This window comes from Aphidius gifuensis, linkage group LG5, assembly GCF_014905175.1.
Source record: "Aphidius gifuensis isolate YNYX2018 linkage group LG5, ASM1490517v1, whole genome shotgun sequence".
NCBI lineage: Eukaryota > Metazoa > Arthropoda > Insecta > Hymenoptera > Braconidae > Aphidius > Aphidius gifuensis.
In genome coordinates, this window is record NC_057792.1 from 4,894,174 (window position 1) to 4,918,899 (window position 24,726).

General features: G+C 24.2%; 6 protein-coding genes across 7 annotated transcripts; 4 read left to right on the forward strand and 2 right to left on the reverse strand.

Moving 5' to 3' along the window:
- Positions 1-238: 238 nt before the first annotated feature.
- On the forward strand, positions 239-7,659 carry LOC122856257 (DNA excision repair protein ERCC-6-like). The gene is made up of 9 exons (XM_044157951.1): positions 239-393; positions 460-671; positions 751-893; positions 1,860-1,965; positions 2,059-2,292; positions 2,391-2,597; positions 2,724-2,823; positions 4,852-5,063; positions 5,143-7,659. Exons 1-9 carry the CDS (start codon positions 358-360, stop codon positions 7,604-7,606), a joined length of 3,714 nt encoding a protein of 1,237 aa, XP_044013886.1. The 5' UTR covers positions 239-357; the 3' UTR covers positions 7,607-7,659.
- LOC122857123 lies at positions 1,289-3,152 on the forward strand. Its single transcript, XM_044159127.1, has 5 exons — positions 1,289-1,617; positions 1,852-1,965; positions 2,059-2,292; positions 2,391-2,597; positions 2,724-3,152. The coding sequence occupies exons 1-5, from the start codon at positions 1,601-1,603 to the stop codon at positions 2,899-2,901; spliced, it is 750 nt and encodes a 249-aa protein (XP_044015062.1). The 5' UTR covers positions 1,289-1,600; the 3' UTR covers positions 2,902-3,152.
- On the reverse strand, positions 7,623-10,421 carry LOC122857114 (putative uncharacterized protein DDB_G0282133). 2 transcript variants are annotated; one of them, XM_044159108.1, is made up of 3 exons: positions 9,729-10,413; positions 8,402-9,626; positions 8,043-8,330 (listed from the first exon to the last, which is right to left on the reverse strand). In XM_044159108.1, the coding sequence occupies exons 1-3, from the start codon at positions 10,219-10,221 to the stop codon at positions 8,126-8,128; spliced, it is 1,923 nt and encodes a 640-aa protein (XP_044015043.1). In that variant the 5' UTR covers positions 10,222-10,413; the 3' UTR covers positions 8,043-8,125. The 2 variants fall into 2 exon arrangements, with proteins under 2 accessions (XP_044015042.1, XP_044015043.1); XM_044159107.1 differs by having other exon boundaries at positions 7,623-8,330; positions 8,402-10,421.
- A 141-nt stretch (positions 10,422-10,562) lies between these two features.
- On the forward strand, positions 10,563-13,563 carry LOC122857111. The gene is made up of 2 exons (XM_044159103.1): positions 10,563-10,874; positions 10,954-13,563. The coding sequence occupies exons 1-2, from the start codon at positions 10,867-10,869 to the stop codon at positions 13,418-13,420; spliced, it is 2,475 nt and encodes an 824-aa protein (XP_044015038.1). The 5' UTR covers positions 10,563-10,866; the 3' UTR covers positions 13,421-13,563.
- A 109-nt stretch (positions 13,564-13,672) lies between these two features.
- Positions 13,673-15,430, reverse strand: LOC122857120 (dynactin subunit 2). Its single transcript, XM_044159123.1, has 6 exons — positions 15,240-15,430; positions 15,069-15,140; positions 14,882-15,009; positions 14,701-14,812; positions 13,930-14,611; positions 13,673-13,851 (listed from the first exon to the last, which is right to left on the reverse strand). The coding sequence occupies exons 1-6, from the start codon at positions 15,273-15,275 to the stop codon at positions 13,673-13,675; spliced, it is 1,209 nt and encodes a 402-aa protein (XP_044015058.1). The 5' UTR covers positions 15,276-15,430.
- Positions 15,431-15,831: 401 nt separating this feature from the next.
- Positions 15,832-24,485, forward strand: LOC122857115. Its single transcript, XM_044159109.1, has 7 exons — positions 15,832-17,002; positions 18,273-18,399; positions 19,687-19,819; positions 20,575-20,654; positions 20,889-21,064; positions 21,174-21,379; positions 21,837-24,485. Exons 1-7 carry the CDS (start codon positions 16,829-16,831, stop codon positions 22,735-22,737), a joined length of 1,797 nt encoding a protein of 598 aa, XP_044015044.1. The 5' UTR covers positions 15,832-16,828; the 3' UTR covers positions 22,738-24,485.
- Positions 24,486-24,726: the final 241 nt, after the last annotated feature.

Sequence of the window (24,726 nt, forward strand, 5' to 3'; positions counted from 1 at the left end):
AATAAATTCATATGAACAATTAATAGATTTTTTTTTTAAATAAAATTGTTAATTATATTTTAAAATTGTTTAATTTAATTATGTTGGTAAGTAAGTTTCTCAGTCGATAATGTCGGTTGAGTAGCCCCCCTGACACCCCCCTACATTAATAATTATTGTTTGTTTTTTTTTGTCATATACAACATAGTAAATAAAATAACATTCTACAAGTTATTAAAACAATAAACAATATGAAAAATTAAAGAAAATATTGAATTAATTAATTGATTAAATTGTCAAGTTATTTGTGTCATAAAAAAATCATCTCGAGGATAATTCACATATTGTCATGAATTGTTATAATTAAATATAAACAAAATGAATGGTGAATTAATTGATTGGTGTCTTCCAGAGGTAATTATTAATTTATGTCATTGTTGATAATTGAATTGTTATTTTAATTTGGTAAAATTCTTTCAGGTTGTCAAGGTTCAAAGTGAAAATGATATTCAACAAGAATTAGCAAATAAAATTAATGAACTTTCAAAATCTAGAACAGGTGATCTTGAAGATGGTGAAATTGTTGATGAAAAAAATAATAATTCAGCAGCTATTGATAAACAAGTACAAAATGGAGAAATTACTCCATTTGAAGCTGAATTTAAAAAAAAAACACAACCAAGTTCTATGAAGTAATTATTAATTTATTATTTTCTAATTAATCTATTTAATTTTTGTATTAATATGTTTTTTTATTCTTGTATGTTTTAGAAATACTTTTAATTCTGTAAGTGGACTTTTGGATCTTGAAAAGTATTTAAAAAGACAGGCTGAAGTTGGTGCACAAAGAAAAAATTTACAAAAAAATACAGTTAAAACAACAACTTCAATTGAATGTCAAAAAAATAAAAAAAGTATTAAACAAATTAAACGAAAATGCAAGAATGTAAATTCAACAAATGTCGTTAATGATAAATCATCAAGTTTAAAAATTATTAATGAAAATAAAGCAGATATTTTTGATGAAAAAATGAATAAGTGTATGAAAACTTCAAGTGATAGTGGAAGTGAATATATACCAAGTGCTGATGAAATTGATTCAGATGATGAAAAATTAAAAAAAAAATTATCAAAAAAAAGAAAACGTTTAAATAAAGATGATCAAGATAAAGATAATAATTTTAAAAAAAGAATACTTGATGATGGTGATGAATCATTATGGAAAAAACGTATTGAAAATAAAAAAAATTATTTAAAAGTCTTTCTTCAGCTAATTCACTTCGTCGAGTTAAACAGATATTAAGTGACAAAGGGGAACTATCTGAAGATATGCAAAAAGTCTTTTAGATCTCTAGTCTGGGTTTCATACCTACCCAACAGACAGCACTGGTCTATGTATATATCGTATCTATCTCATCTATCTCATCTATCCATCTATCCACATCTATCTACAGTAGTACACAGTAGTAGTAGCAAGTAGTAGTCTACAGTAGTTCTAATACAGTCTAAAAGCACGCTGAAGACTAGATACCTCTAAATAGTTTTTTTGTCTATAATAGTTCATTTCGCATTTCGAGGTAAATAAAAAGAAAAGAAAGACATCATCCATAAGAAACTTATCATGTCGTCTCCAATTAGGTAAGTAAATTTTTTTAAGTTAATTAAAATGAGAAATAACAATAAATAAGTTTTTTATTTTACTGTATTATGGGTATATATTTTATACACATAACCTTGTAACCAAGACTCGAGACCTAGTCTCTCTAGTCTTCATGCTTGTAACATTTATCACGACCGCAAACCTACATGTAAAATTTATGATGTTTCATAGTAATTAGTAATATAATATAATTTTAAAAGAGACTTTTATAGTGTTTCAGACTCAACCCCATCATGGACCGACAGTGAAGAATACGAGGTACCTAAAGATAAAGTAGCACGTTTTGAAAAAACTGAAGCAGATTATGTGGAATCCTTAATGGAAGTGTAAGAGTTACATTATTTTTAATTTTAAGTTCATCCATAAACTTGTAAACAATGTGTATAATTGTTTTTTTTTTTTTTTTTTTTACAAAAAAGTCTTTCTTCAGCTGATTCAATTCGTCAAGTTAAGCAGATATTGAGTGACAAAGAAAAACTATCGGAAGATATAGAAGAAGTCTTTGATAGAGCTATAAAAAAAGAAGAAAGAGAACAAAAAAAAGCTTCTGAAGTGCCCATAAAACGTATCATTAACAAAATTCGAATAATGAAAAAACGTGAAAGACAATATGAACTAGAAAAATTATTACGAACATGTCAAGCTGAGTTGAAGTAAGTAAATTATTTGAATTTTATAAATATTAAAATGACAATAAATCACAAGTTTATTATTTTACTATTTTATCATGTACCTATATGTCAAATTACAGGAAGACCCAATATTATGTATTCAACACAGCAATACCACAATCTGAGAGAAAGAAGAGACAAGATTTTTTGGATATAGAATTAGATCTCTTGCAAGAATATTTATGGGTTACAAAAGAATTTGTTCCACGTACTGACGAAGACCGCGCAAAACTTTGGTCAGCCAACAGCTGGCCTGATTGTCCAGAATTTGTCTCCAGAAAAGACACGTAAGAATTGCTTAGTTTTAAATTTTAAATATTCTTGAACTCGTAAACAATGTTTATAATTTTTTTTTTTTTTTTTTCTGTTACAAAAAAATTGTGTTCCTTTTCTCAAATGGAAATAAAAATCAGTCAAGAATCAGATATGGATGAATCAGATATGGATGAATCAGATATGGATGAATCAGATATGGATGAATCAGACTCGAATGAATCAGACTTTGATGAAGAGGCATGCTACAAAAAATATCTACAAACGCTAAAAACTGAAGACAGTCTAATGAGTTTATCTGGTATATCAATTAAATAATCTTTCAAAAAGAAATAAAAAAAATTTGAATGATTAATACTTCCTATAAAGATGCTTAATCAACATCATCAACAACCTATCTTTTAGCATAATAATAATATATGTTGAAAATATAAAAAAATCTTCATACCTGGTGATGATGAATTATCATTAAATGCAAATACAATTAAATTTTCATACAATGTAAAATTTTTTTGTTGTTAACAATGGGTTGTTAACTAAAATCACTTTAAAAAACTTAGTATATAGTTGAATTTTCGTTTAAACAAAAAGAAATAAAGAAAAAAAAAACACTTAAAATAATAATATGCTATAATCAATAAGTATTTTATGTATGTTTTCATTGAATATCAAAATATAAATTACTCTAGAAAACATTCGCTTATTCTTTATTTAAAAATGTATAATTAATTATATCAATAATCAATAATAAAAAAAAATCACTCATTATATGCAATAATATGTGATAATTTGGTAACTGACATAAAGTCATTGGTATTTATTAAGATCCTGGTGTGTTTGATATAAAAATAATTATGTCAATGTTTGTATTTGAGTTATACAAATATATAAACGTGAATATTATCAAGAAAATCATCAAGTTGATCAACATTAAATGATGAGAAGTATTTTTATAATTTTAATCATAATAATGGTCAAGTAAAGATAAAAATAAAAGATATTTTATGACAATAAAAGATCTATGTTATCCAGTTTTTAGACAAGATAGTATAATCCAATATTACAAACTCTTTAATTGATTTATATATTTTTTTTTTTTTTCAAAATTATAATTGTCGACAAGTAAAATTCTACTTATTGAAATTCAATGGACATGTCAATGGCGTTGGAGCCGACAAAGGAAAACCTTTATTCGGCAAATACCGGACAAATGGTATGTAAATTCTATTTTAGTATTGAAATGAAAAAGAATGCTAAATTTAAACAATTAAAATATAAATATTTTTGATGAGAATCTTTAATTCTTGTATTGTTCTTTGTACTTTTAAATACAATTGAATTAATAACATTTAAAAATTGTAAATCTGGAATGGTATTAAAATATTTAATAATAATGCTTGTGTTACTATCAACAATTAAACATGAGCAGTAAGTGTTATTGGTGTACTTGTTAAGTAGCTATAAATAACTTGTGTATCTTCAAGCTTTGAATCACTTTATACAATTTTTTATTTTTGAATATGATTATTTAAAAAAAAGAAAAATGATGTTGATGATGATTAATTATTACGATTCCATCGCCAAATAGTAGCATCATCACATACACATAATAAAACAGAACCATCACGACCAATCACGACTTAAACTTGTTTGTCTTATTGGTGCTGTACATTTTGGATGTTGTAATGATGAACATCTTGCTTGTCTGGTTCTTCAACTTCTAAATCCCATAAAAAATACAAATCCCTTTCAGTTTGTTTCAGCTCATATTTATATTAAAAACAATCCAAATAAATTGATATAAACAATTAATAGATTTTTTTTTTTATAAAGAAAAAATTGTTAATTATATTTTTTTTATTTTGTTTATAATTAATTTAATTGTGTTGGTAAGTAAGTTTCTCAGTCGATAATGTCGGTTGAATAGCCCCCTGACCCCCCCCCCCTACATTAATAATTATTGTTTGTTTTTTTTTGTCATATACAACAGTAAATAATAAAATAATATTCTACAAGTTATTAAAACAATAAACAATATGAAAAATTAAAGAAAATATTTAATTAATTAATTGATTAAAGTGTCAAGTTATTTGTGTGATAAAAAAAAATCATTTTGAGGATAATTTACATATTGTCATGAATTGTTATAATTAAATATAAACAAAATGACTAGTGAATTAATTGATTGGTGTCTTCCAGAGGTAATTATAAATTTATGTCATTGTTGATAATTGAATTGTTATTTTAATTTGTAAAAAATTCTTTCAGGTTGTCAAGGTTCAAAGTGAAAATGATATTCAACAAGAAATAGCAAATAAGATTGATGAACTTTCAAAATCCAGAACAAGTAATCTTGAAGATGGTGAAATTGTTGATGAAAAAAATAATAATACAGTAGCTATTGATAAACAGGTACAAAATGGAGAAATTACTCCATTTGAAGCTGAATTTAAAAAAAAAACACAACCAAGTTCTATAAAGTAATTATTAATTTATTATATTTTCTAATTAATCTATTTAATTTTTGTATTAATGTTTTTTTATTTTTGTATGTTTTAGAAATACTTTTAATTCTGTAAGTGGACTTTTGGATCTTGAAAAGTATTTAAAAAGACAGGCTGAAGTTGGTGCACAAAGAAAAAATTTAAAAATACAAAAAAATACAGTTAAAACAACTTCAATTGAATGTCAAAAAAATAAAAAAAGTATTAAACAAGTTAAACGAAAATCCAAGAATATTGATTCAACAAATGATAAATCATCAAGTTTAAAAATTGTCAATGAAAATAAAGCAGAGATTATTGATGAAAAAATAAATAATTGTATGAAAAATTCAAGTGACAGTGGAAGTGAATATATACCAAGTGCTGATGAAATTGATTCAGATGATGAAAAATTTAAAAAAAAATTATCAAAAAAAAGAAAACGTTTAAATAAAGATGATCAATATAAAGATAATAATTTAAAAAAAAGAATACTTGATGATGGTGATGAATCATTATGGAAAAAACGTATTGAAAATAAAAAAAATTATTTAAATACAAAACAAAGTGATTTAAAAGTAGTGGATAATTTATTTAAAGTACCAAAATTAATATGGAAAAAATTATATGAATATCAAAAAGTATCTGTACGTTGGCTTTGGGAATTACATGGACGTGGTCTTGGTGGTTTATTGGGTGATGAAATGGGACTTGGTAAAACAGTACAAATAATTGCATTTCTTGCTGGACTTGATTGTAGTGAATTATTATCAGATGGTAGTAGATTTCGTGGTCTTGGACCAACACTTATAATATGTCCAGCAACATTGCTAGAACAATGGGTTGAACATTTTCATAATTGGTCACCATGTTTAAGAGTTGTTAGTCTTCATCAATCATCAACATTTAATGGTGATACAGATGAATTATTAGATAGTTTAAAAAGTGGTGGTATATTATTATCATCATATAGTGGTGTATTAAGAAATGCTGAATTTTTATTACCATATCAATGGCATTATGTTATACTTGATGAAGGACATAAAATAAGAAATCCACAAGCTAAAATAACAAAAGTTGTTAAAAAATTTACAACACCACATAGATTATTATTAACTGGTAGTCCAATGCAAAATTCATTAAAAGAATTATGGTCATTATTTGATTTTATATTACCAGGTAAACTTGGTACAATTGATGCATTTATTGAACATTGTGCTGGACCAATAACACGTGGTGGTTATTCAAATGCAACACCATTACAAGAAGCAACAGCATTACATATTGCAACAATGCTTAAAGATGCTATTAGTCCATATATGATTAGAAGAACAAAAAATGATGTACAACATCATCTTAAATTACCAGATAAAAATGAACAAGTATTATTTTGTTGTTTAACTGATGAACAAAGTGATTTATATAAAAATTATCTTATATCAGAAAATATACGTACAATGGTGCATGAAAAAAATTTTACAAATGGTCATCATAGAGCTAAATTATTAGTTGCATTAACATCATTAAGAAAAATTTGTAATCATCCAGATTTATTTACACTTAGTAATGATAATGATGATGTTGATGTTGATAAAATTATTAATGATGAAGATGATGATGATATAGAAATTGATCTTAGTAAATTTGGTAATTGGAAAAAATCTGGTAAAATGACAGTTGTTAGATCATTATTAAAAATTTGGAAACGTCAAAAACATAGAGCTGTTATATTTACCCAAAGTCGTCAAATGATGCATGTTTTAGAAAATTTAGTACAACAAGAAAATTATAAATATATTAGACTTGATGGTACAACACCAATGAGTGAAAGACAAACATGTATTAGAAATTTTAATGAAAATGAAGATTATTTTGTATTTATATCAACAACAAGAGTTGGAGGATTGGGAATTAATTTAACTGGTGCTGATAGAGTTATTATTTATGATCCAGATTGGAATCCAGCAACAGATGCACAAGCACGTGAACGTACATGGAGAATTGGACAAAATAAAAAAGTTACAATTTATCGTTTAATAACTGCTGGTACTATTGAAGAAAAAATATATCATCGTCAAATATTTAAAATATTATTATCAAAAAAAGTATTAGATGATCCAAGACAAAAAAGAATATTTCAAACATCTGATTTAAGTGAATTATTTAATTTAAATGAACCAATTGATGGTTCAATAACTGAATCAAATAAATTATTTAAAAATTCAAATATAATTATTAAAAAAAAAAATATATCAGCTAATTTTGAAGGTGAAAAAGTTGATTATCTTGTTGGTAAAAGATTTACTACAAATAATAATCAAGATGAACAAGTTATTGATGATGATAGTTATGTATTAAATAAATTATTTTCAAAATCATCATTAAATTCAGCAATGGGATATGATAATGTATTGTCAAGTGCTAATTGTGATGATACATCAATAACACCAATGCAACGTATGGCTCGTGAAACTGCACAAGAAAGTATGGATTTTATTCGTCAATCACGTAAATGGTGTCATAAACTTTCTTGGGAATAATAAACATTATTTAATATTTTCATAAATTATTGTAAACTATATTTTTAAAAATACATTTTGTACATTTTTCTATTTTTCTATTTGTTTTTTTTTTTTTTGTTTTTTTTTTTTTACGTTAATAAATAACTTGTTTTTTATCAATATATAAAATTAACACATGTAAATGATATTATATTAATTTTTAACATCACAAGTATCGTAAATAATTGAAAAAAAAAAAAGCAGCTTTAAAGTAAGTTTGATTTACGATAAACACACCCTGGATGAAAAGAAAAATTTACCAAAATATTTATAGTTGTTGAAGAAAAAAAACAAAAATGTAAATATGAACACAATTTTTTAAATTTAGATTTACATTGTTTTTTTTTTTCAATCTGTGTATCAGTAAAAAAAAAAAAAAAAAAAAAAAAAAACGAAAAACAAATTAAAATAATTGATTAAATAATAATCATAGAAAATTTATAATTTATAATAATTGAAATTAAATTGAAAAGTAATGAATATATACACATTATACCATTAGTGTCGAAGAAATTTATCAAGTGATGGTCCTTTACAACCAAGTGGATCTTGTGGAAACATAACATAATCATCAACAAAAGTTGGTGGTAATATTCTTGTTTTAATTGTTTTACGCCATTCTGGTTTTTCTTCATACAAATCACGAAATTGATCACTACTTACAACAATTCCATCAATCTGAGTTGCATATTCCAATATAAATCTGTTGAAAAACAAAAAATAACATAATTATAATGTTTTTTTAATATAATTAATTAACAAATGTTTATTAACCTGTCATCATATGGTGTTATTCTTTTGGTATCAACTTTTCTACTTGGTGTAAATACAACAATACCTTCTTTGTACCATTTATCAAGTAATTTTTTATCTTTACCTTTATCTCTTCTTCTTGATAAAAATACTTTAACTTTATGTCCTCTAGATGTAAAATATTTAATAATTAATTCTATACCTTTTATAGAAAATGATTTATTGTTACTATGTGCCATTGCAACATTTGAACCATCAACAACAATAACACGTAGTTTATCATTATTTAAATTTTGTTTTTTAGTTATTTTATTATTATCATCATTTATAGATTTTTCAGTATTTAAACTTTCATTTTCATTTTGTTTTGATTCATCGATTTCATCAGATGAATCATAAACATATGTTTCACTTATTTGACGTTTTCTTTTAACTCTTTTTTTACCTTTATTTTTAGGAGTTTTTTTAACAGTTGTTTTAGTATTATCATTTAAATTATTTTGTGTAACACTAGTGCTAGTTGGATTAGCTGCTGTAGGTTTCTTTTTACGAGGTTTTCTAGCAGCAGCTTTTGTATTCAAATTATTTATAGAAACATTAGTACTAGTTGGATTAATTGTTTTAGCTTTGTTTTGACGAGTTTCTCTAACAGTAAGTACATCATGTCTATTTATATTATTGATAGAAACATTAGTGCTAGTTGGATTAACTGTTTTAGCTTTGTTTTGACGAGTTTCTCTAACACTAGATACAGCATATCCATTTATATAATTTAGACAAGCATTAGTGTTGTTAGTATTTACTGGTGTTGTTAAAGCTTTATTGTTACAAGTTTTTTTACCAGGAACTTCAGCACTTTTGTTTAATGAATTTTGATAAATAATATTGCTAGTAATTGGATCGTTTTGTATAGGATTTTCTGTGAATGGTGTATCCCAAGAACCCAAAACTTCCAAGTTACTTGAAGTACCAACTGGATCATACCAAAATAAAGCATCATTATTTGTTGGTGCTTGATTTGTATCAGTAGGATTACTATGCCATACAACCTCAATTTCATCATCAACTGTTTCTATGTTTTTATCATTTTTTTTGTTATTTAATTTTGAGGTTTTTTGTTGTTTTGGTGATTCTTTCTTGTTACCATCTGGTACTTGTTCATCATCAACTATTTCTATGTTTTTATCATTGTTTTTGTTATTTAATTTTGAAGTTTTTTGTTGTTTTGGTGATTCTTTCTTGTTACCATCTGGTACTTGTTCATCATCAACTATTTCTATGTTTTTATCATTGTTTTTGTTATTTAATTTTGAAGTTTTTTGTTGTTTTGGTGATTCTTTCTTGTTACCATCTGGTACTTGTTCATTATCAAATGACATGAATGATTCTGTGAGTATTAATTTTTTTTTTCGTGGTCTTTTTTTTGTATTTGTTTGTTTTGCTTGTTTTGTTTGTGTATTTTCAATTGGTGATTTTTCTGAATCATTGATGATAACTGGTGATTGATGAGAAAATGTTTGTGATTGTGCATTGTTATTATTACCATCATCGCCATAATCGTCATCATCATCATCATCGGTGAGTACAATAATTGTATCATTTTGTATTCCATCACTAACTTTTAATTTTTTTTTTACATGACTAAAAGTATTTGATGCCATAACCTCAAGTTCATTTTTTCGACTTGGTGGTGTTTTCGCCCAGACAGAAAAAGGATTTTTTTTAAATACTGGAGATGTGGATACTACATTGTCCACAGTAATTACATCATTATCACCTTCATCATCATCATCACCATCAATGACTATTGTTTCGTTAATATTTATATTATTAGCCCGCATTATTTTTGTTGTATGTCACGACTATTTGATTAATTATTTATAATTAATACGAATTATATGTACTAATAATTATCTAGTCAACTACACAATTAAAAATATAAATAACAATAAAATACACAAATACTTTTGTAATGAAAAACAAATAAAATAGCAAAATTTACCAACCAACGTGTGTGCACACAACAATTAAAATAATAATAATAATAACGACATGTTTAGACATGTTTGAAAAAATTAGAGCAATCTAGAGGGGCATACATACGCACTTTTTTTATAACGGCGTCCAACGGCGTCGTTGTTAACTAAAACTCAGCTGATAGAATTGCAATAAACCGCGCATCACACAAGAGAGAGAGAAACTGTCCTCAATATTCAATCAATATAAATAAAAAAAATAAAAATTACTCATAAAAATGCAATAATATATGTGATAATATGTTGATCGGCATGGAGTCTTGTTATTTATTAAGATCCTGCTTCAGTGCTATTATTTATTATGCAATTGTTTTTATATAATAAACGAAATAGTAATGTCAATATTGGTGTTTGAATTATGGAAATAAATTGGAGTTATTTTATTAACCCAATAAAAACATAATAATATTTTTTATTGTTTATATACTCATCATCATCATCATCTTCATTATGGCAAAGTATGTTAAATCATTTAATTGTTTGTCTTTGTTTAATTTAGATAATTCATTTGATTGGCTATTATTGTTGTTGTTTCAGAGAAATGATGATTGTTTTTGTTTACGACACAAGTAGATGTCGTAAAGAGGATGATGATCCAGCTGATGCTGTCATGTATTTTCATCCAGCTTGGGTATCACCAACTCAACGTTTAGCATTAGCTGGTCAATTAATGGGTGTTCATCATTTTTTAACAATATCATTTTCATCACCAAAGATCATATCACTGCAAGGTGGTAAATTTGTTATTAAAAAATTTGGTCAATATGTACTTGCTGTTGGTACCGATCGTAATATACATGATTGGATATTACAAAGACGAGCAAATTGTTTAGAGTCAATTATTAAATTTTTCCATTGTGATTTTGATACAATAGCAAAATCATTAAATAATGATCGTAATAAGTTGAGTGAAAAACTTTATCAAATGTTAGAAACATATTTACCAATACTTCAATACTCAGCAAGCTATTTTTCAAGTATGCCAATGATAAAACTTCCAAAAACAGCAAGTAATGTTTTTTTAGATTCAATGCAAATACTACAATATTGTCAAGAAACAAATCCTGGTATTATTGGTGGTGCAATGTTTTTTAATAATAAAATTGTTGCAACACAATTGAGTGCTGAGCTAACAAAACAACTTGTATTAACAGATCCATATAGAATAAAAACACCTGGTGATAAAATAATAACTGATTTTCATTTACCACTTGGTGTACAATTATTACGTGTATTTATAAAACGTCAAAAGACAATTGACATTACCAATGAAGAAATAATTAAAAAACCAAACAATACATTTATTGATACACCTGCAACAAGAAAAACATTTAAAAAATCAACACTACCAGTATCATCTGGTATGAAACGTGATACATCAAGAATATTTACTGTACCAGAAGAAGGTGAAACTGATAACAATAATATTATTGATCATTCAATTAAAATTAAAAAACCACCACCACCAACAACATTACCAATTAAATCATCATTGAATTTTGATAAGAGAGACATTAAAAAAATTTATCAAAATACTGTACCAGTACCACCACCACCACCACTTCTTACACCATCTGTATGTTCAACACCATTGAAAGATATCAATAGAATACTTCATGGTACAGCAGTATCAATATGTAGTGCCAATGAAGACACACAACTATCAACAGATAATGATAATAAAAATATTGATGACATACCAGACGTTGTAAAAGAAGCATTAAGATGTAAACGTATTAATAAATTAAAAAATACAACTAGAAATAAATTAGATTCAAAAATTAAACATGAATATTGGCATAGAAAATCATCAAGTTTATCAACGTTAAATGATGACAAGCATTTTCATAATTTTAATGATTTATCAAGTAAAGAAAAAAATAAAAAATATTTCATGACAATAACAGATCCATGTTATCCAGTTTTTAGACAAGATGGTAATCCAATATCACAGACTCTTTATGATCATTATATTTCATTGCATTATCAGTCATTAGTTAAAGAACAAAATTTAAATATAAATAAGAATGATAAAAATAAAATAAATTTTGATAATGATAATGATAGTGATTTTAAAGATTTTGATTGTATTATTATTAATAATGATTTATCTGTTGTACAAACAAAAAAACCAACTGACATAAAATTAGATAAAAAAAAAAGTCAAGAAATAAATCGTAGATCAATGAGTTTACCATTAAAAAGTTTAAATGCACCAGCTGATAATAATAACTCAAAAATAACAACAGAATCATCTGATGTATCACATAAAAAGAAATTAGATGGTATACAATTAACACCATTAATGTCAAAATTAAGTTTATTAATTACTGATGAAAAAACAAGTGATTTTTGTAGTAAAGAAATTAATACACCAAATGAATATTATGATTCATCAACATTATCAAATATTAATAATAATAATAAAAGCAATAATACTGCTGTTGATGATGATGATGGTGATGAATGTGATTTTAATCGAAATGAAAATGATGATTGTTATGAAAAAGCTGAATTATTTATATGTGGTAAACAAAGTATGGTTTTAATGTTACTGATGACTGATGGTACTGCTAATAATCCAGATTTAATTCATAATATATGGCAAGCATGTATGAATAATTTAGAAAGATTAGAATCACGTTTGCAGTATTGTCTTGATCCACAACCATCAAGTAATAGTAAAGAACTTTATAGTGTACTTGGTATTGATTCACAATGGGATACAACACATCGTTCTGGTTTATGGGGTGTTACTGAACTTGATATTGTTTCATCATTACATGATAGATTTAAAAAATCAAGTAATATTACTGATATTATTGTTAGAACAGAGGATACTGTTGTTTATGGTAGTCAAAGTGGAAGAAGTGAAATTTTTTATCAACAAGCTATACCACCAAATACATGTGGAAGTTTACCAACACCTGCTGATCTTATGGGTGTTGTTCCTCTAAAAGCCAAACGTAGATTAGAACGTGATCATGGAATAATTATATTGTAACACAATTTTTTAATCATCTTGCCTCTTGAATTGCCATTTAACTATTTTTATTTTATCTATTAAAATATGTGTGTTATATAAATTATTCCATTTTTTTGACCAATGTTATAAATTGTTATTTTATTTATCAAAAGAAAAAAAAATATGTTTTAAATATTAGTTTTTATTTTTTATTCATTATTTGTTTTTATGAATATTTTTTCTTTTGCAGAGTAACTGATCAAAGAGAGACCAAGCAAGTTAAGATAATAATTATTTTTTTAAATTTTCAACACGTATTTCTAAAGCTGCCATATTTTTATGAATCATTTCTAAATTTCCTGCAAAACTTTCTTGTACACCCTTTAACACTGATTTATTACTTTCTAAATTTGTTGAAATTTGATTTTGTAATTCTTCAAGTTGTGTCAAAGACTTGCTAAATTCTCCAGCTATAATAAATATTTTAAATTATCATTAATAATCATATGGTCTATTAAAATAACAATAATAATATAAAAAAATCTTACCACGACGATGAATTGCATTGAGAGCAATAAGTCTTTCCACAGTTTGTGGTAAAATTTGTGACATTGCTTCAGTTTTTTTAACAATATCATACATTTCACTTATTTTTTGATCACGTTCAGAATCAGCTGGCATTGTTGATTTTTTATGTGCAATATTATCCATTTTATTTGTTAAACTGGCAATTCTACTTTCCATTGCATCAACTTGATTGCTATCAAGTAGAGCTGATTTTGCAGCAAGTTGTTGAACAGATTCTAGAATACCTTGTGATTTAAGATTTTGTGTAAATTTAGCTAATTTTTCATCACTTGAACCAAGTAAATTTTCTAATTTAGCTAATCTTTGTTCCAATTGAGCAACTCTTGCAACTTCTTGCATTCTTGATTTTTCTGGTAAATATAACATTTCATATTTCATAACACCATTTTGACAATTATCATTTATCACTTCTGGCTTTTCATTTTTTTCATTATTATTATCTTTAATACCAGCATGTTTAAATTGTTCAATTTGTGATTTTAATTGTTTTAATCTAATACCCTGAGGATCAGACAATGTTACAACTAAATCAGTACCAAAACAATCATCTAATTTTATACTGTTTAATTGTTTGCCTGCCTCATCAACTTGTGCCATTATATCTGCTGAATTTTTTATTTCTTCTTCGTCTTTTGCTTTTTCCTATTTTATAAAAAATAACACAATTAATTAATCATATATAACTAGTTTAATTTGATGTCTTTTTATTTAATTGCCAAAAATTAAAATACCTTTATTTCAGCAACTTCATCATACAATTCTTTAATTTCACATTGTAATCTTTGGAATTTTTGAATTGGAGTCTCTTGTTCACCTTCTCCAGGAAGTTCCCATACTCCAAATCTATCAAAATAAAATAAATAATATATCTTTATCAATTGTTTCAGCAATTTTGGTAAAAAAAAAACTTACCCAGTTCTTGTTTTTCGTGATATTTTATCTGAAAAATCAACTCCTTCTGTGATTACATGCTTTCCTTTAAACTTGCCAAATGCCTCAGTTGCATTGATATGAAGTCGTTCAATTGATTCAGATTCATCCTGTTAAAATACCATTTTATTTAAACTAGTTAAATATATTTTTTATTATATTTATTTACCTCATTGTATTCTGTAAATTGTTCAGCTTCTGGTAAATCAGTTGTCTCATAAACATCAACCTGGTTATAAGCCTATTTGAAAAAAAAAAAACATCAATAATAATATCAACCACACCTAGACTTACAGTTAGACAACATTAATAACAATTAATTTAATAAATTTCATCTTACTATTCCAGGAAGATCAGCGTACTTTGAATCTGCCATATTTATTTGTTTTTAATAATAATTTAAATACACCTAAACACTGAATATTTATCAAGTATGTTTTGATAAAAAAACAAAATACAACTTGTCAAGTTTCAATAGACTTTTATTATTATTGTTATTATTAAATTTGACACATTGACGCCATATTGTTAAAACTATATCTTTCTCTCTCACATCAATCCCATTGGTCCGTTCAACATTTCGATTCTTTCGTTCGAAATTTATAGCGGAGAGAAATTTTCTAAGCGCGAAAAAAGACGGAGAAAATCGTAGAAATATTTCCAACATGCTTTGAATTTTATGTTTTGTTTATTAAATAATTATTGATACTATTGATATTGATTAAAAGCTTATCAATACTTTTGAAAATTACGTACAGATAATTCACCAACAGAATAGCCATTTTCCCTAGTAAAAAGTCCCTACGTAGACTCAGTTGATCAAGTAGATTTTTCCTATAAAATACTCTATCGTGTAATTTTACAACTAATCAAATTCATTCTAGAACATTATATATAAGTTACCTTTCATGATGACTTTATTGGTTTATGGTGAGAGAGAGATTTTATGGTGGGGCAAAAAAATAAAAAGAACCTCAGCAGACATAAAAAACTTTTGGATCCATACAATCCATATAAATTACGAAAAAAAAATTATCTATATACTTTAAAAACATACTGAATAATAAACGATAGTTTATTAACAATTATCTTTATAAACAAATAAATTCAGTTGATATATTTTGATTATTTGTATACAAGCGTCTTTGATAGAATCGTCGTCATCCATAATCATCATTATTCAGCGATAAAAAAAAAAAATATACAAGGAAACAAAAAAAAAAAATAAAAAAAAATGAATCACACACATCATGGCTACGTTTGTGAGCTTAAATAGTGTTAAACATTGTTTTTGTTGGTAAATTTTGTTTTTTTTTTTTTTTTTCTAGGGTGACCCCCACCCATATTTACAGCTGATGTGATAACCCAGACGCATGTCACAGTTCCATAGTGTCCAACAAAGATCCATTGTACAAGTGTAGATCAAAAAAAAAATTATTATAAATAAGTGAATGGATCACATACTTTTTTTAATTTCCATGTGTATTTATTATCATTTATTTATTTTTTATTGTGCAAGTGTCTGAGTGACTGATAAAACATCAGTAAGTGACAGTTTTTTTTTTTTGTTTTTTTTTTGTTTTTATTTAACTTTTTTTTTTTTTAATCGTTAATTATTTTGATGATATATTTAAACATTTCATCTTTCAAGCTATTGATGTAATTTAGTCAACTTTCACTGTGTGTGTTGTCATTAAAAAATCGATTGTTATCATTGCTTTTTAATTGGTTGAAAAGTCGGTGTATGAGTATCAGCTGATTGACATAAAAACGACAAATAAAAAAAGAGTGAATACAGTAAAAGTTTATATAAACAAAAATAAATATAATTATCAATTTTTAAATAGTGTTTATTTAATAATAATTAAATTAAAGTGAAAAATAAAAGATAAAAAAAAAAGTATTTGATATTTTAAAGTTAAACGTGGTATGGTATACCTGACAGGTTCTTGGGGTATGGGAGAGACTGGTCCACAATGTCTCAGTACCAACACGTCCCCAGTCTCTTCAACCTCAACAACAACATCAACAACTTCATCTGCTATTGCAGGATTTCGTCAGGAACACGACGAAGAAGTTGCACTTCATCCACTCAATAATCAGGTAAATTATTTTTATAATTATCATTTTTTTTCAACTGAAATGTTATCAATTTTATTAGTCATTTTTTTTTGTTTGTTTTATCAGTCAACTTTTAGATTTAATATGTATTTCAAAACTTGGTCATTAATAAATATATAAAGATAGAGTTCATTGTTCTTAATTAATTTTTTTATTTTTTTTTTTAATTTAAAAATACATATGATGTCAATAACAGGTAGTTAAATTTTACAAATAAATATTTTTTAATATAAACATTAAATTTTAACTATTGACATAATTATTTTATATTTTTTTTATATTGCTTATTATGTTTAATATATTTACTGACGTCATTTGATGAGTATCATTCAACGTCATGGCAAAAAATAAATGACTAATAAAATTGTTTGATAGATAACTAAAATTTCTAAATAAAAATTTATTATAATACTGTCAATTTAATAATTATTTTTTTACATTAAAATTATATATTTTTGTATATATTATTATTAATAAAAAAAATATATATTATATTGTTTAAATTAATGATTATTTATGACCTTAAACTTCATCTATTTTCAAGGTGAATGCAAATTATCCAGATAATACAAAACACATGACACACAGCTTTGATCTTAAATGTCAAGGAAATTATGTGTGTGTGTGTGAGCTTTATAATAATTTATATAATATTTTTATAATTTTTATTTATAAAAGTTGCTCTTTTTTGTTTTATTATTTTTTGATAATTTAGCTCATTGATGTTTTTGTGTTTGTTGGTTTTTGTTGTTGGTGTTTTTGTTTTTTATTTAAGTAAAATAACAGTATAACAATGATGTTTATTTTTTTATTATGATCATAATGATAATAATAGTAAGTAATGTTAAAAAAAGAAAGGGAATAAGAAAAGTACAATTGACTGTGAGTATTATTTGGGACAAGGTTTCATACATATACCCAGTGACCTACATATTTATTCTTACTTAAAAAGTTTAAATAAAAAATAACCCATCGTATTTTTATGACAAGACTCCTCTTTTTATATTCCCCATTGAATATATAATTTTTTACTATCATTCATGATTGAGGTAGTCAAAAGAAAGAGGAATATATTTTTATATTTTTAAAACTGTGTTTAGATTAAAAATTAACTTAATATTTTTTTAAAATTAGGAAATGAATGTTTATTGTTTATAAAAAAAAATATTATTATAATTGAATAATATATTTATTTATCTATTGATTCATTTGTTTATTTATTTGTTTTATTAATTATTATAAATTGTTTCAGGTTGGAGGACATACACGTTTGTTACTTCTCAATCAAAATACAATATGCAAACCATTAAATCGAAGGGAGCTTGATTTTTATCGAAACATTCCTCAAGATATACACATGTTTGTTCCACAATTTAAGGGTAAGATAGATTTAATATTAATAATATAATTAATTTATAAAAAATACACAAATAAATTACATATATATTTATTTATAAAAAAAGAAAAAGAGAAAAAAATTGTAAAAGAAAAACAACAAAGAAAAAATCCATTAAATAGATTAAAAATTTTTATTTATTTAATAATCATTTATTAAATTTTTTTTTTTTATTTATTAATTTACTGTGTGTTTTTTCTTTTTATAATTTTTCATTACTACGTATAAATTTTATCCAAATTTTATATACCCAATTTCATTTGATTCATTATAATATATTTTCAAAGAAATTTTTTTTTGTTTTTAAATTTACTCATTAATCAATAATTTGAGTGGCGTATATATTTTATTGTCATCATGATTATCATCGTCATCGTCATCATCATCATAATGATATTTTAATGGAAAAAATAAATAAATATATCTTGATTAATTATATAGTCCATTATTTTATATTTTTTTATTTCCTTATTTATTCAAATAATTAATTGTTTAAATATTTTTTTTTTTATACTCATTTTCAATTAGCTTTATAAATATTATTATTTATCAATTATTTAATTTAAATTTTGCTATTATTTTGTTGAAAATATATTCATCTAAATTTTACTAACTCCCTCCCCATATTATTGTTACCTTTTTATTTTTCTTTTTTTTCTTTTTTATAAATATTATTTAATTTGTCATATTTGTTTTTTTGTTTTTTTTTTTTTTATTTTTTTTTTTTCGTTATTTTGTTTATTTTTTTCGTTTTTTTTCTACACATCGTTTAAATAATCGTGATCGCTTGTCGCTCTCATTGTGATCTGTGACAAGAGGACGAGAGAGTGCGAGATCTAGGAGACGCATATTCATCGTGATGGTAAGTATTCCTTGAATATGATTTTTCCTAGATATCATATGAGTGATTAAATCCAGAGGCTGTATTATTTTATTAACAGTGTCTGTAAAAAAAAATATAAAAAATCAATGAATATTTTATTTTTATGTTTGCAATATTGTGTTTCATTAAAAAATAAATAAATAAAAGTATTGATAACACATAATTTTGCAAATATAAAATAAATAAAATAATAATTTATATCACAATAAAAAAAAAAAAAAGAAACTAAATTTATACCTTCCAATTATTAACATATATATATCAATGTTTTTCCAAGAAAACAAATTGTGAAAAATATTCTTGAAATAAATTATGATTAAAAAAAAAGTAAATATTAAATATTTAATAATTACAGTATGTTTTTTAATGATAAGATTAATGTTTCAGGTGTTATTCAGGCCTCCAGTAGTTGTGGTGAAGTTGAGAAACGTTACAGTCCAAGTTTCAGAGATCCAGATCAGTCAACAAAATCATCTGTTGGCAAAGCATCATCAAAACGTAAACGTGATGATGTGCTTAGGTAAAAAAAAATTAATATAATAAATAAAAAAAATTTTATTATTATTAATATTGTATATAAGTTAATTATGTAATTTGTTTATTTTATTTTTTTTTTCTAGTGATAATTATTGTTGGTATGTTTTGTGTGTATTTATGTTAATAGTTTTAAATTATTAATTGTTTTTTTTGAAGTCAATTTACAGTACAAAATAATGGATATTGTAAATTACACAGGACCAGTTGGCTTTCATGATGGCTAAAATGACAATAATGGAAATACAACAATATAAAATTATATATTTTTTTTTTTCATTCATATCCCTTGTAAATTAAAAGAAAAGAAAAAAAAAAATGATTTTAATAAAATAAAATCAACAAAAAAAAAAATATTGTCTTTTTTTGCATAAAATAAAATTTGATAATAAATTAATTATATTATTTAAATTAAATTTGTATATTAATTTTAATTTTTTAAATAATAAATAATTTTATAATTTTATATTAACATTTATAAAGTCATAATATTGTGCGCAAATAATTAATTCCATGTGTCAATTATTGGCAATTAAAATAAATTTTTTAAATTTATATTATGTGGGATAAGTGCCCAAATAATTAATTAATTAATCATATAATTATTTATAATAAAATACAGTATAAGTACTTGATATTTTTTATATATTTTATTTTGTAATTATAATTGTTTAAATTGTTTATTTTTTTAAAAATTATTATCTAATAGATTTTAATTTTAGTTGATTTTTTATTTTTCAGAATGAAGATACATAGAAAAAATAGTACAATTGATGTACTTAAACCAGGAACACATTTGGATAATGGAACGTCTAAACAATGTATCCTTTGATAAATTTTATAATTTTATTATCTTTTAAATAGAAAAAAAAATAAAACATAATTTAAATATTTAGTACAATGTTATTTTAAAATGGGATATATTAATTTTAAATTTTATACATAATAATATTTAAAAATCTCATATTTACAATAAAAAAAAAAAAAAAGAAAAATAAATGTTTTATATTTAAATTATACAAATGATGATTTCTTGACTAAATAAAAATATATAGATTTTTTGTTATTGGAAAATATAACATCACAATATACACATCCTTGTATTTTGGATTTAAAAATGGGTACAAGACAACACGGTGATGATGCATCAGCTGAAAAAAGAAGTAAACAAATTGCAAAATGTGCAGCAAGTACATCTGCATCACTGGGAGTTAGATTATGCGGAATGCAGGTATACAACAAATTCCAAAAAAATAAATAAATTAATAGTTAAAATTAAATAATAATAGTCTTAAATTTTCTATTATAAAATTATTATATTGAATTGTTTATGATAATAGGTTTATCAATCAGATACTGATCATTATGCTAAGCGAGATAAATATTGGGGAAGAGAATTAAATGAAGAAGGATTTAAGGGTGCATTATATCGTTTTTTTCATAATGGTTATTGTCTTCGAACTCTTGTTATACAACGTGTTATTGCCCGATTAGAATTATTACGTCGGGCAATTGAAAGACAAAGCAGCTATCGTTTTTATTCGTGGTAAGTAATTTTATTATTATTTTATTATTATAATAATCATGTTAAATTTACGTAATAAAATCATGCGAAAATAATAGCAAGATTAAAATAAATATCAAATTAGTAATTTATGATAAAAATTGTATAAAGGCTTATATCTCGAGGACGTAAAAATAAATATTTAAATTTTTTTGGTATAAAGTAAATATCGTTCACGAGATATTGTCAATTTATAAAAAACCTTTTTAGTATAATAAAAAAAAAAAAAAGAATGAATAGGGCCAAATATCGTGTAATATATTCAACAGACCCCGGGACTGCTGAAAGTGTACTTTGAGGGAATCCTATCATCATCCTATATCACGGTCAAGTCCAATAAAAAATAAAATAAAATAATATAAATATAATAAAAAATGAAAAATATAAAAATAATAATTAAAAATATAATAAATGTAAAAATAAATTTTTTTAATTTCAGTTCATTATTAATTGTTTATGAAGGATATCAAATAAATGATTTTACAAATCGTTCAAGATCACCATTAACAACACTTGGTCTTGAAGAAGAATCAAATGAATCATCAAGTTTTATTGAAAATCTTGCACAAGATTCAGATGGTTATTTAGATGGTTCACAAAGTAATGCATCAAATGATTATCATTTATGTAATGATGAAGTTAGTCAATCAGCACTTCATCGTGCATTTGGTGAAGCAGCAGCACGTGGTGCTAAAAATACAACTGGTTTTTATCCAATAAATGAAGAAACAGTATTTATGGATCCACCAAGTGATTTATTAAATGCAACTGTTGTACCAAGTCAAGCATATGATAATTGGATTGGTTCAACATTTAATGGTACTAGTAGTAATAGTAATAACAGTAATAATAGTAATAATAGTAATCATAATAATAATAATACAAATAAAAATACAAATATTAGTGATGTTAGTGATTCAAGTAGTAGTAGTAATAGTAGTGGAAGTGGTGATGAATATTGTTGTGTTGGACAACATACAATAACAAATTCTGATGATATTAGTTCGGATCTTGATATTGGTGGTAAATGTACATTAAAACGTACACGTTCACGTCACAGATTAAGATTATATGATAATGAAGATCATAAAGAAGATTTAAAATGTTCAACAAAACGTTTAAGAGTTAAAAATGATACAGAAATTGATTCACAAGATGATGCACTTGTTGATGTTAGAATGATTGATTTTGCTCATACAACATTTGGTCATAATATAACACCAAATCCATTATTACCATGTCATTCAAATTCTACAATACATCAAGGACCTGATTGTGGTTTTTTAACTGGACTTGATAGTTTAAAAAGACTATTACTTGAAATTCTTGCTGAAGGATAAGTCATTTTATTATTGATTTTGTTTTTTTTTTAAATAATAAAATGATAATTTTAATCATCAAATTTATTATGTGAATGAAAAAATAATATCATTTGAAGAAGAAAAAATTAATAGGAAATAATATAAATAGAAATTAACAACAACATATCTATTGATTGATTATTTTGTGTGATTGATCTTTCGGCAAATGATAGTGTCAATGGCAAGTATAGAGGCTGCTTGGCGGCAGCATCGATTCATCAAATTTATTGGCTTTTTGCCATGTTCCACGTGCCAATGTGGCCATGAAGCGTATTAAAAGATTTTATAAAATATAATCTTTTATTGTCGCATACTAAAAAAACAATGAACAAAATGGAAATTTATTTATATTTTTTTCTCCATTTTTAATGTGTTCATTAACATCATAATTTTACAATCACATTATTATTGATATTAATATTATTTTTTTTTATTATTTTTTTTTTTTTTTGCATAATTATATTTTATTAAACAAACTTTTGTTAATAATATTTTCAAAATTATTATCGAATTAATATTGTTATAAAAAAAAAAATTTGTAGATTAAATTTTAATCCAATCTTTGATAGTAAAAAAAAAATCAAAAACAACAATTAATAATAATTTAATGGAAGGGAAAAAAAAAACAATTTAATTATGTAATTAAAATTTTAAAATATATATTAAAGTATTGACTCATTGTAACGTATTAAAGATCACATATATGTTCAAATATAAAACAGCATTATTGTTAGATACAAAAATGGCTTTATATTACAAAGAAAAAAAAAAAAAAAGCATTGCCTAGTATAAAATAATAGAAATGTTTCTGATTTAAGTTTAATTGAAAAAAAAAAAAAACAAATGTATATAGTGTAAAAAAGAAAAAAATTAAAAAAACAAAAAAGAAAAGAATACTAATGAAAGATAATCAATCGTTTAAGTGATAAAATGTATAAAAGAAAAATAGATTTAATTTTTATTTACTAGAATATATATATTTAAAAAATATATGAATGTATCATAAAATTTAAATACAAAGAAAAAAAGAGATGATAAACAAAGAGCTATAATTTGCGGACAAAGTGCAACAAAAAAATAAAGTTTTTAAAAGAATGAATGAAAGAAAGAAAATAAAAAAAGATTGTAACGAATGCTTGAAATAGAATTATAAGTAATACAAAAATTTAAGTATGTAAAATTAATAATAGTTATAATAATAATATTAGAATAATTATAATAAAATAAACAAAGAAAAGAAAGCATTTGAGGTCATAGAACCACAGCCAAATGTATATTTGTTGAAGGCGATAAATGTGCAAACGCACACATGCTTTTTACTGCATGTATTATAAATGTTAAATTTAAAGAAAAAGAAAAAAAAAAAAATTACAAATATTATTATTATATTTGCTTTGTTTTTATTATTAAAAAAAATGTGTTCGAATTGTGAATTGTTGTATTAAATAACAACAAGCACTAATTTGTTGCCTAAAAAAATATATTTGTTAATGAGTCAAAAAAAAAAAATAGAATAATACAAACATACAATAATTGGATACGTAAATATAAGAGAAGAAAAAAAATAAAAATCATTAAAAAGATCCAATGCTAAATGATTGAGATGAATGAGAGAAAAAACAATTTGTAAATGTGTAAGAAATGTATAATGTAATCTAATGTTCAATACAATAAATATCTTTGTCCGTTAAATAAGGGAGTGACTTATATTTATTTTTGTAATATATTTTATCTGTATTAAAACTTACTTCTTTGCCCTTCATATGTTCCTAGTTATTTCAGGGAAAAAAATTGAATTTTATTCATGGTTAACCTTCTGTCTTCCTGTTTTCCTGTTATTTCAAAAAAAAAAATGAGTATTTGAAAAAAAAATATAAAATAATAAAGAAAAAAAATGTCCATTTGAACAGGAATATAGAATGAGTGAAGAGGTATTTGTTTATATTTATGGTTCACCTCTTGTCCTTC

What these genes read in the sequence shown, in the direction of transcription:
- LOC122857115 (XM_044159109.1), top strand. Translation starts at nt 16,829, where the DNA reads ATGGTATACCTGACAGGTTCTTGGGGTATGGGAGAGACTGGTCCACAA. An exon ending in TTCATCCACTCAATAATCAG is followed by an intron (nt 17,003 to 18,272) that starts GTAAATTATTTT and finishes AAATTGTTTCAG; the next exon opens with GTTGGAGGACATACACGTTT. An exon ending in AAACGTGATGATGTGCTTAG is followed by an intron (nt 19,820 to 20,574) that starts GTAAAAAAAAAT and finishes TTTATTTTTCAG; the next exon opens with AATGAAGATACATAGAAAAA.
- LOC122857114 (XM_044159107.1), bottom strand. Translation starts at nt 10,221, where the DNA reads ATGCGGGCTAATAATATAAATATTAACGAAACAATAGTCATTGATGGT. An exon ending in ATAACACCATATGATGACAG is followed by an intron (nt 8,331 to 8,401) that starts GTTAATAAACAT and finishes GTTTTTCAACAG; the next exon opens with ATTTATATTGGAATATGCAA.
- LOC122856257 (XM_044157951.1), top strand. Translation starts at nt 358, where the DNA reads ATGAATGGTGAATTAATTGATTGGTGTCTTCCAGAG. An exon ending in GTGGAATCCTTAATGGAAGT is followed by an intron (nt 1,966 to 2,058) that starts GTAAGAGTTACA and finishes TTTACAAAAAAG; the next exon opens with TCTTTCTTCAGCTGATTCAA. An exon ending in AATCAGACTTTGATGAAGAG is followed by an intron (nt 2,824 to 4,851) that starts GCATGCTACAAA and finishes AAATTCTTTCAG; the next exon opens with GTTGTCAAGGTTCAAAGTGA.
- LOC122857120 (XM_044159123.1), bottom strand. Translation starts at nt 15,275, where the DNA reads ATGGCAGATTCAAAGTACGCTGATCTTCCTGGAATA. An exon ending in ACGCTGATCTTCCTGGAATA is followed by an intron (nt 15,141 to 15,239) that starts GTAAGATGAAAT and finishes TTTTTCAAATAG; the next exon opens with GCTTATAACCAGGTTGATGT. An exon ending in AATTTACAGAATACAATGAG is followed by an intron (nt 15,010 to 15,068) that starts GTAAATAAATAT and finishes GTATTTTAACAG; the next exon opens with GATGAATCTGAATCAATTGA.
- LOC122857123 (XM_044159127.1), top strand. An exon ending in ACATGTCAAGCTGAGTTGAA is followed by an intron (nt 2,293 to 2,390) that starts GTAAGTAAATTA and finishes GTCAAATTACAG; the next exon opens with GAAGACCCAATATTATGTAT. An exon ending in TTTGTCTCCAGAAAAGACAC is followed by an intron (nt 2,598 to 2,723) that starts GTAAGAATTGCT and finishes AATAAAAATCAG; the next exon opens with TCAAGAATCAGATATGGATG.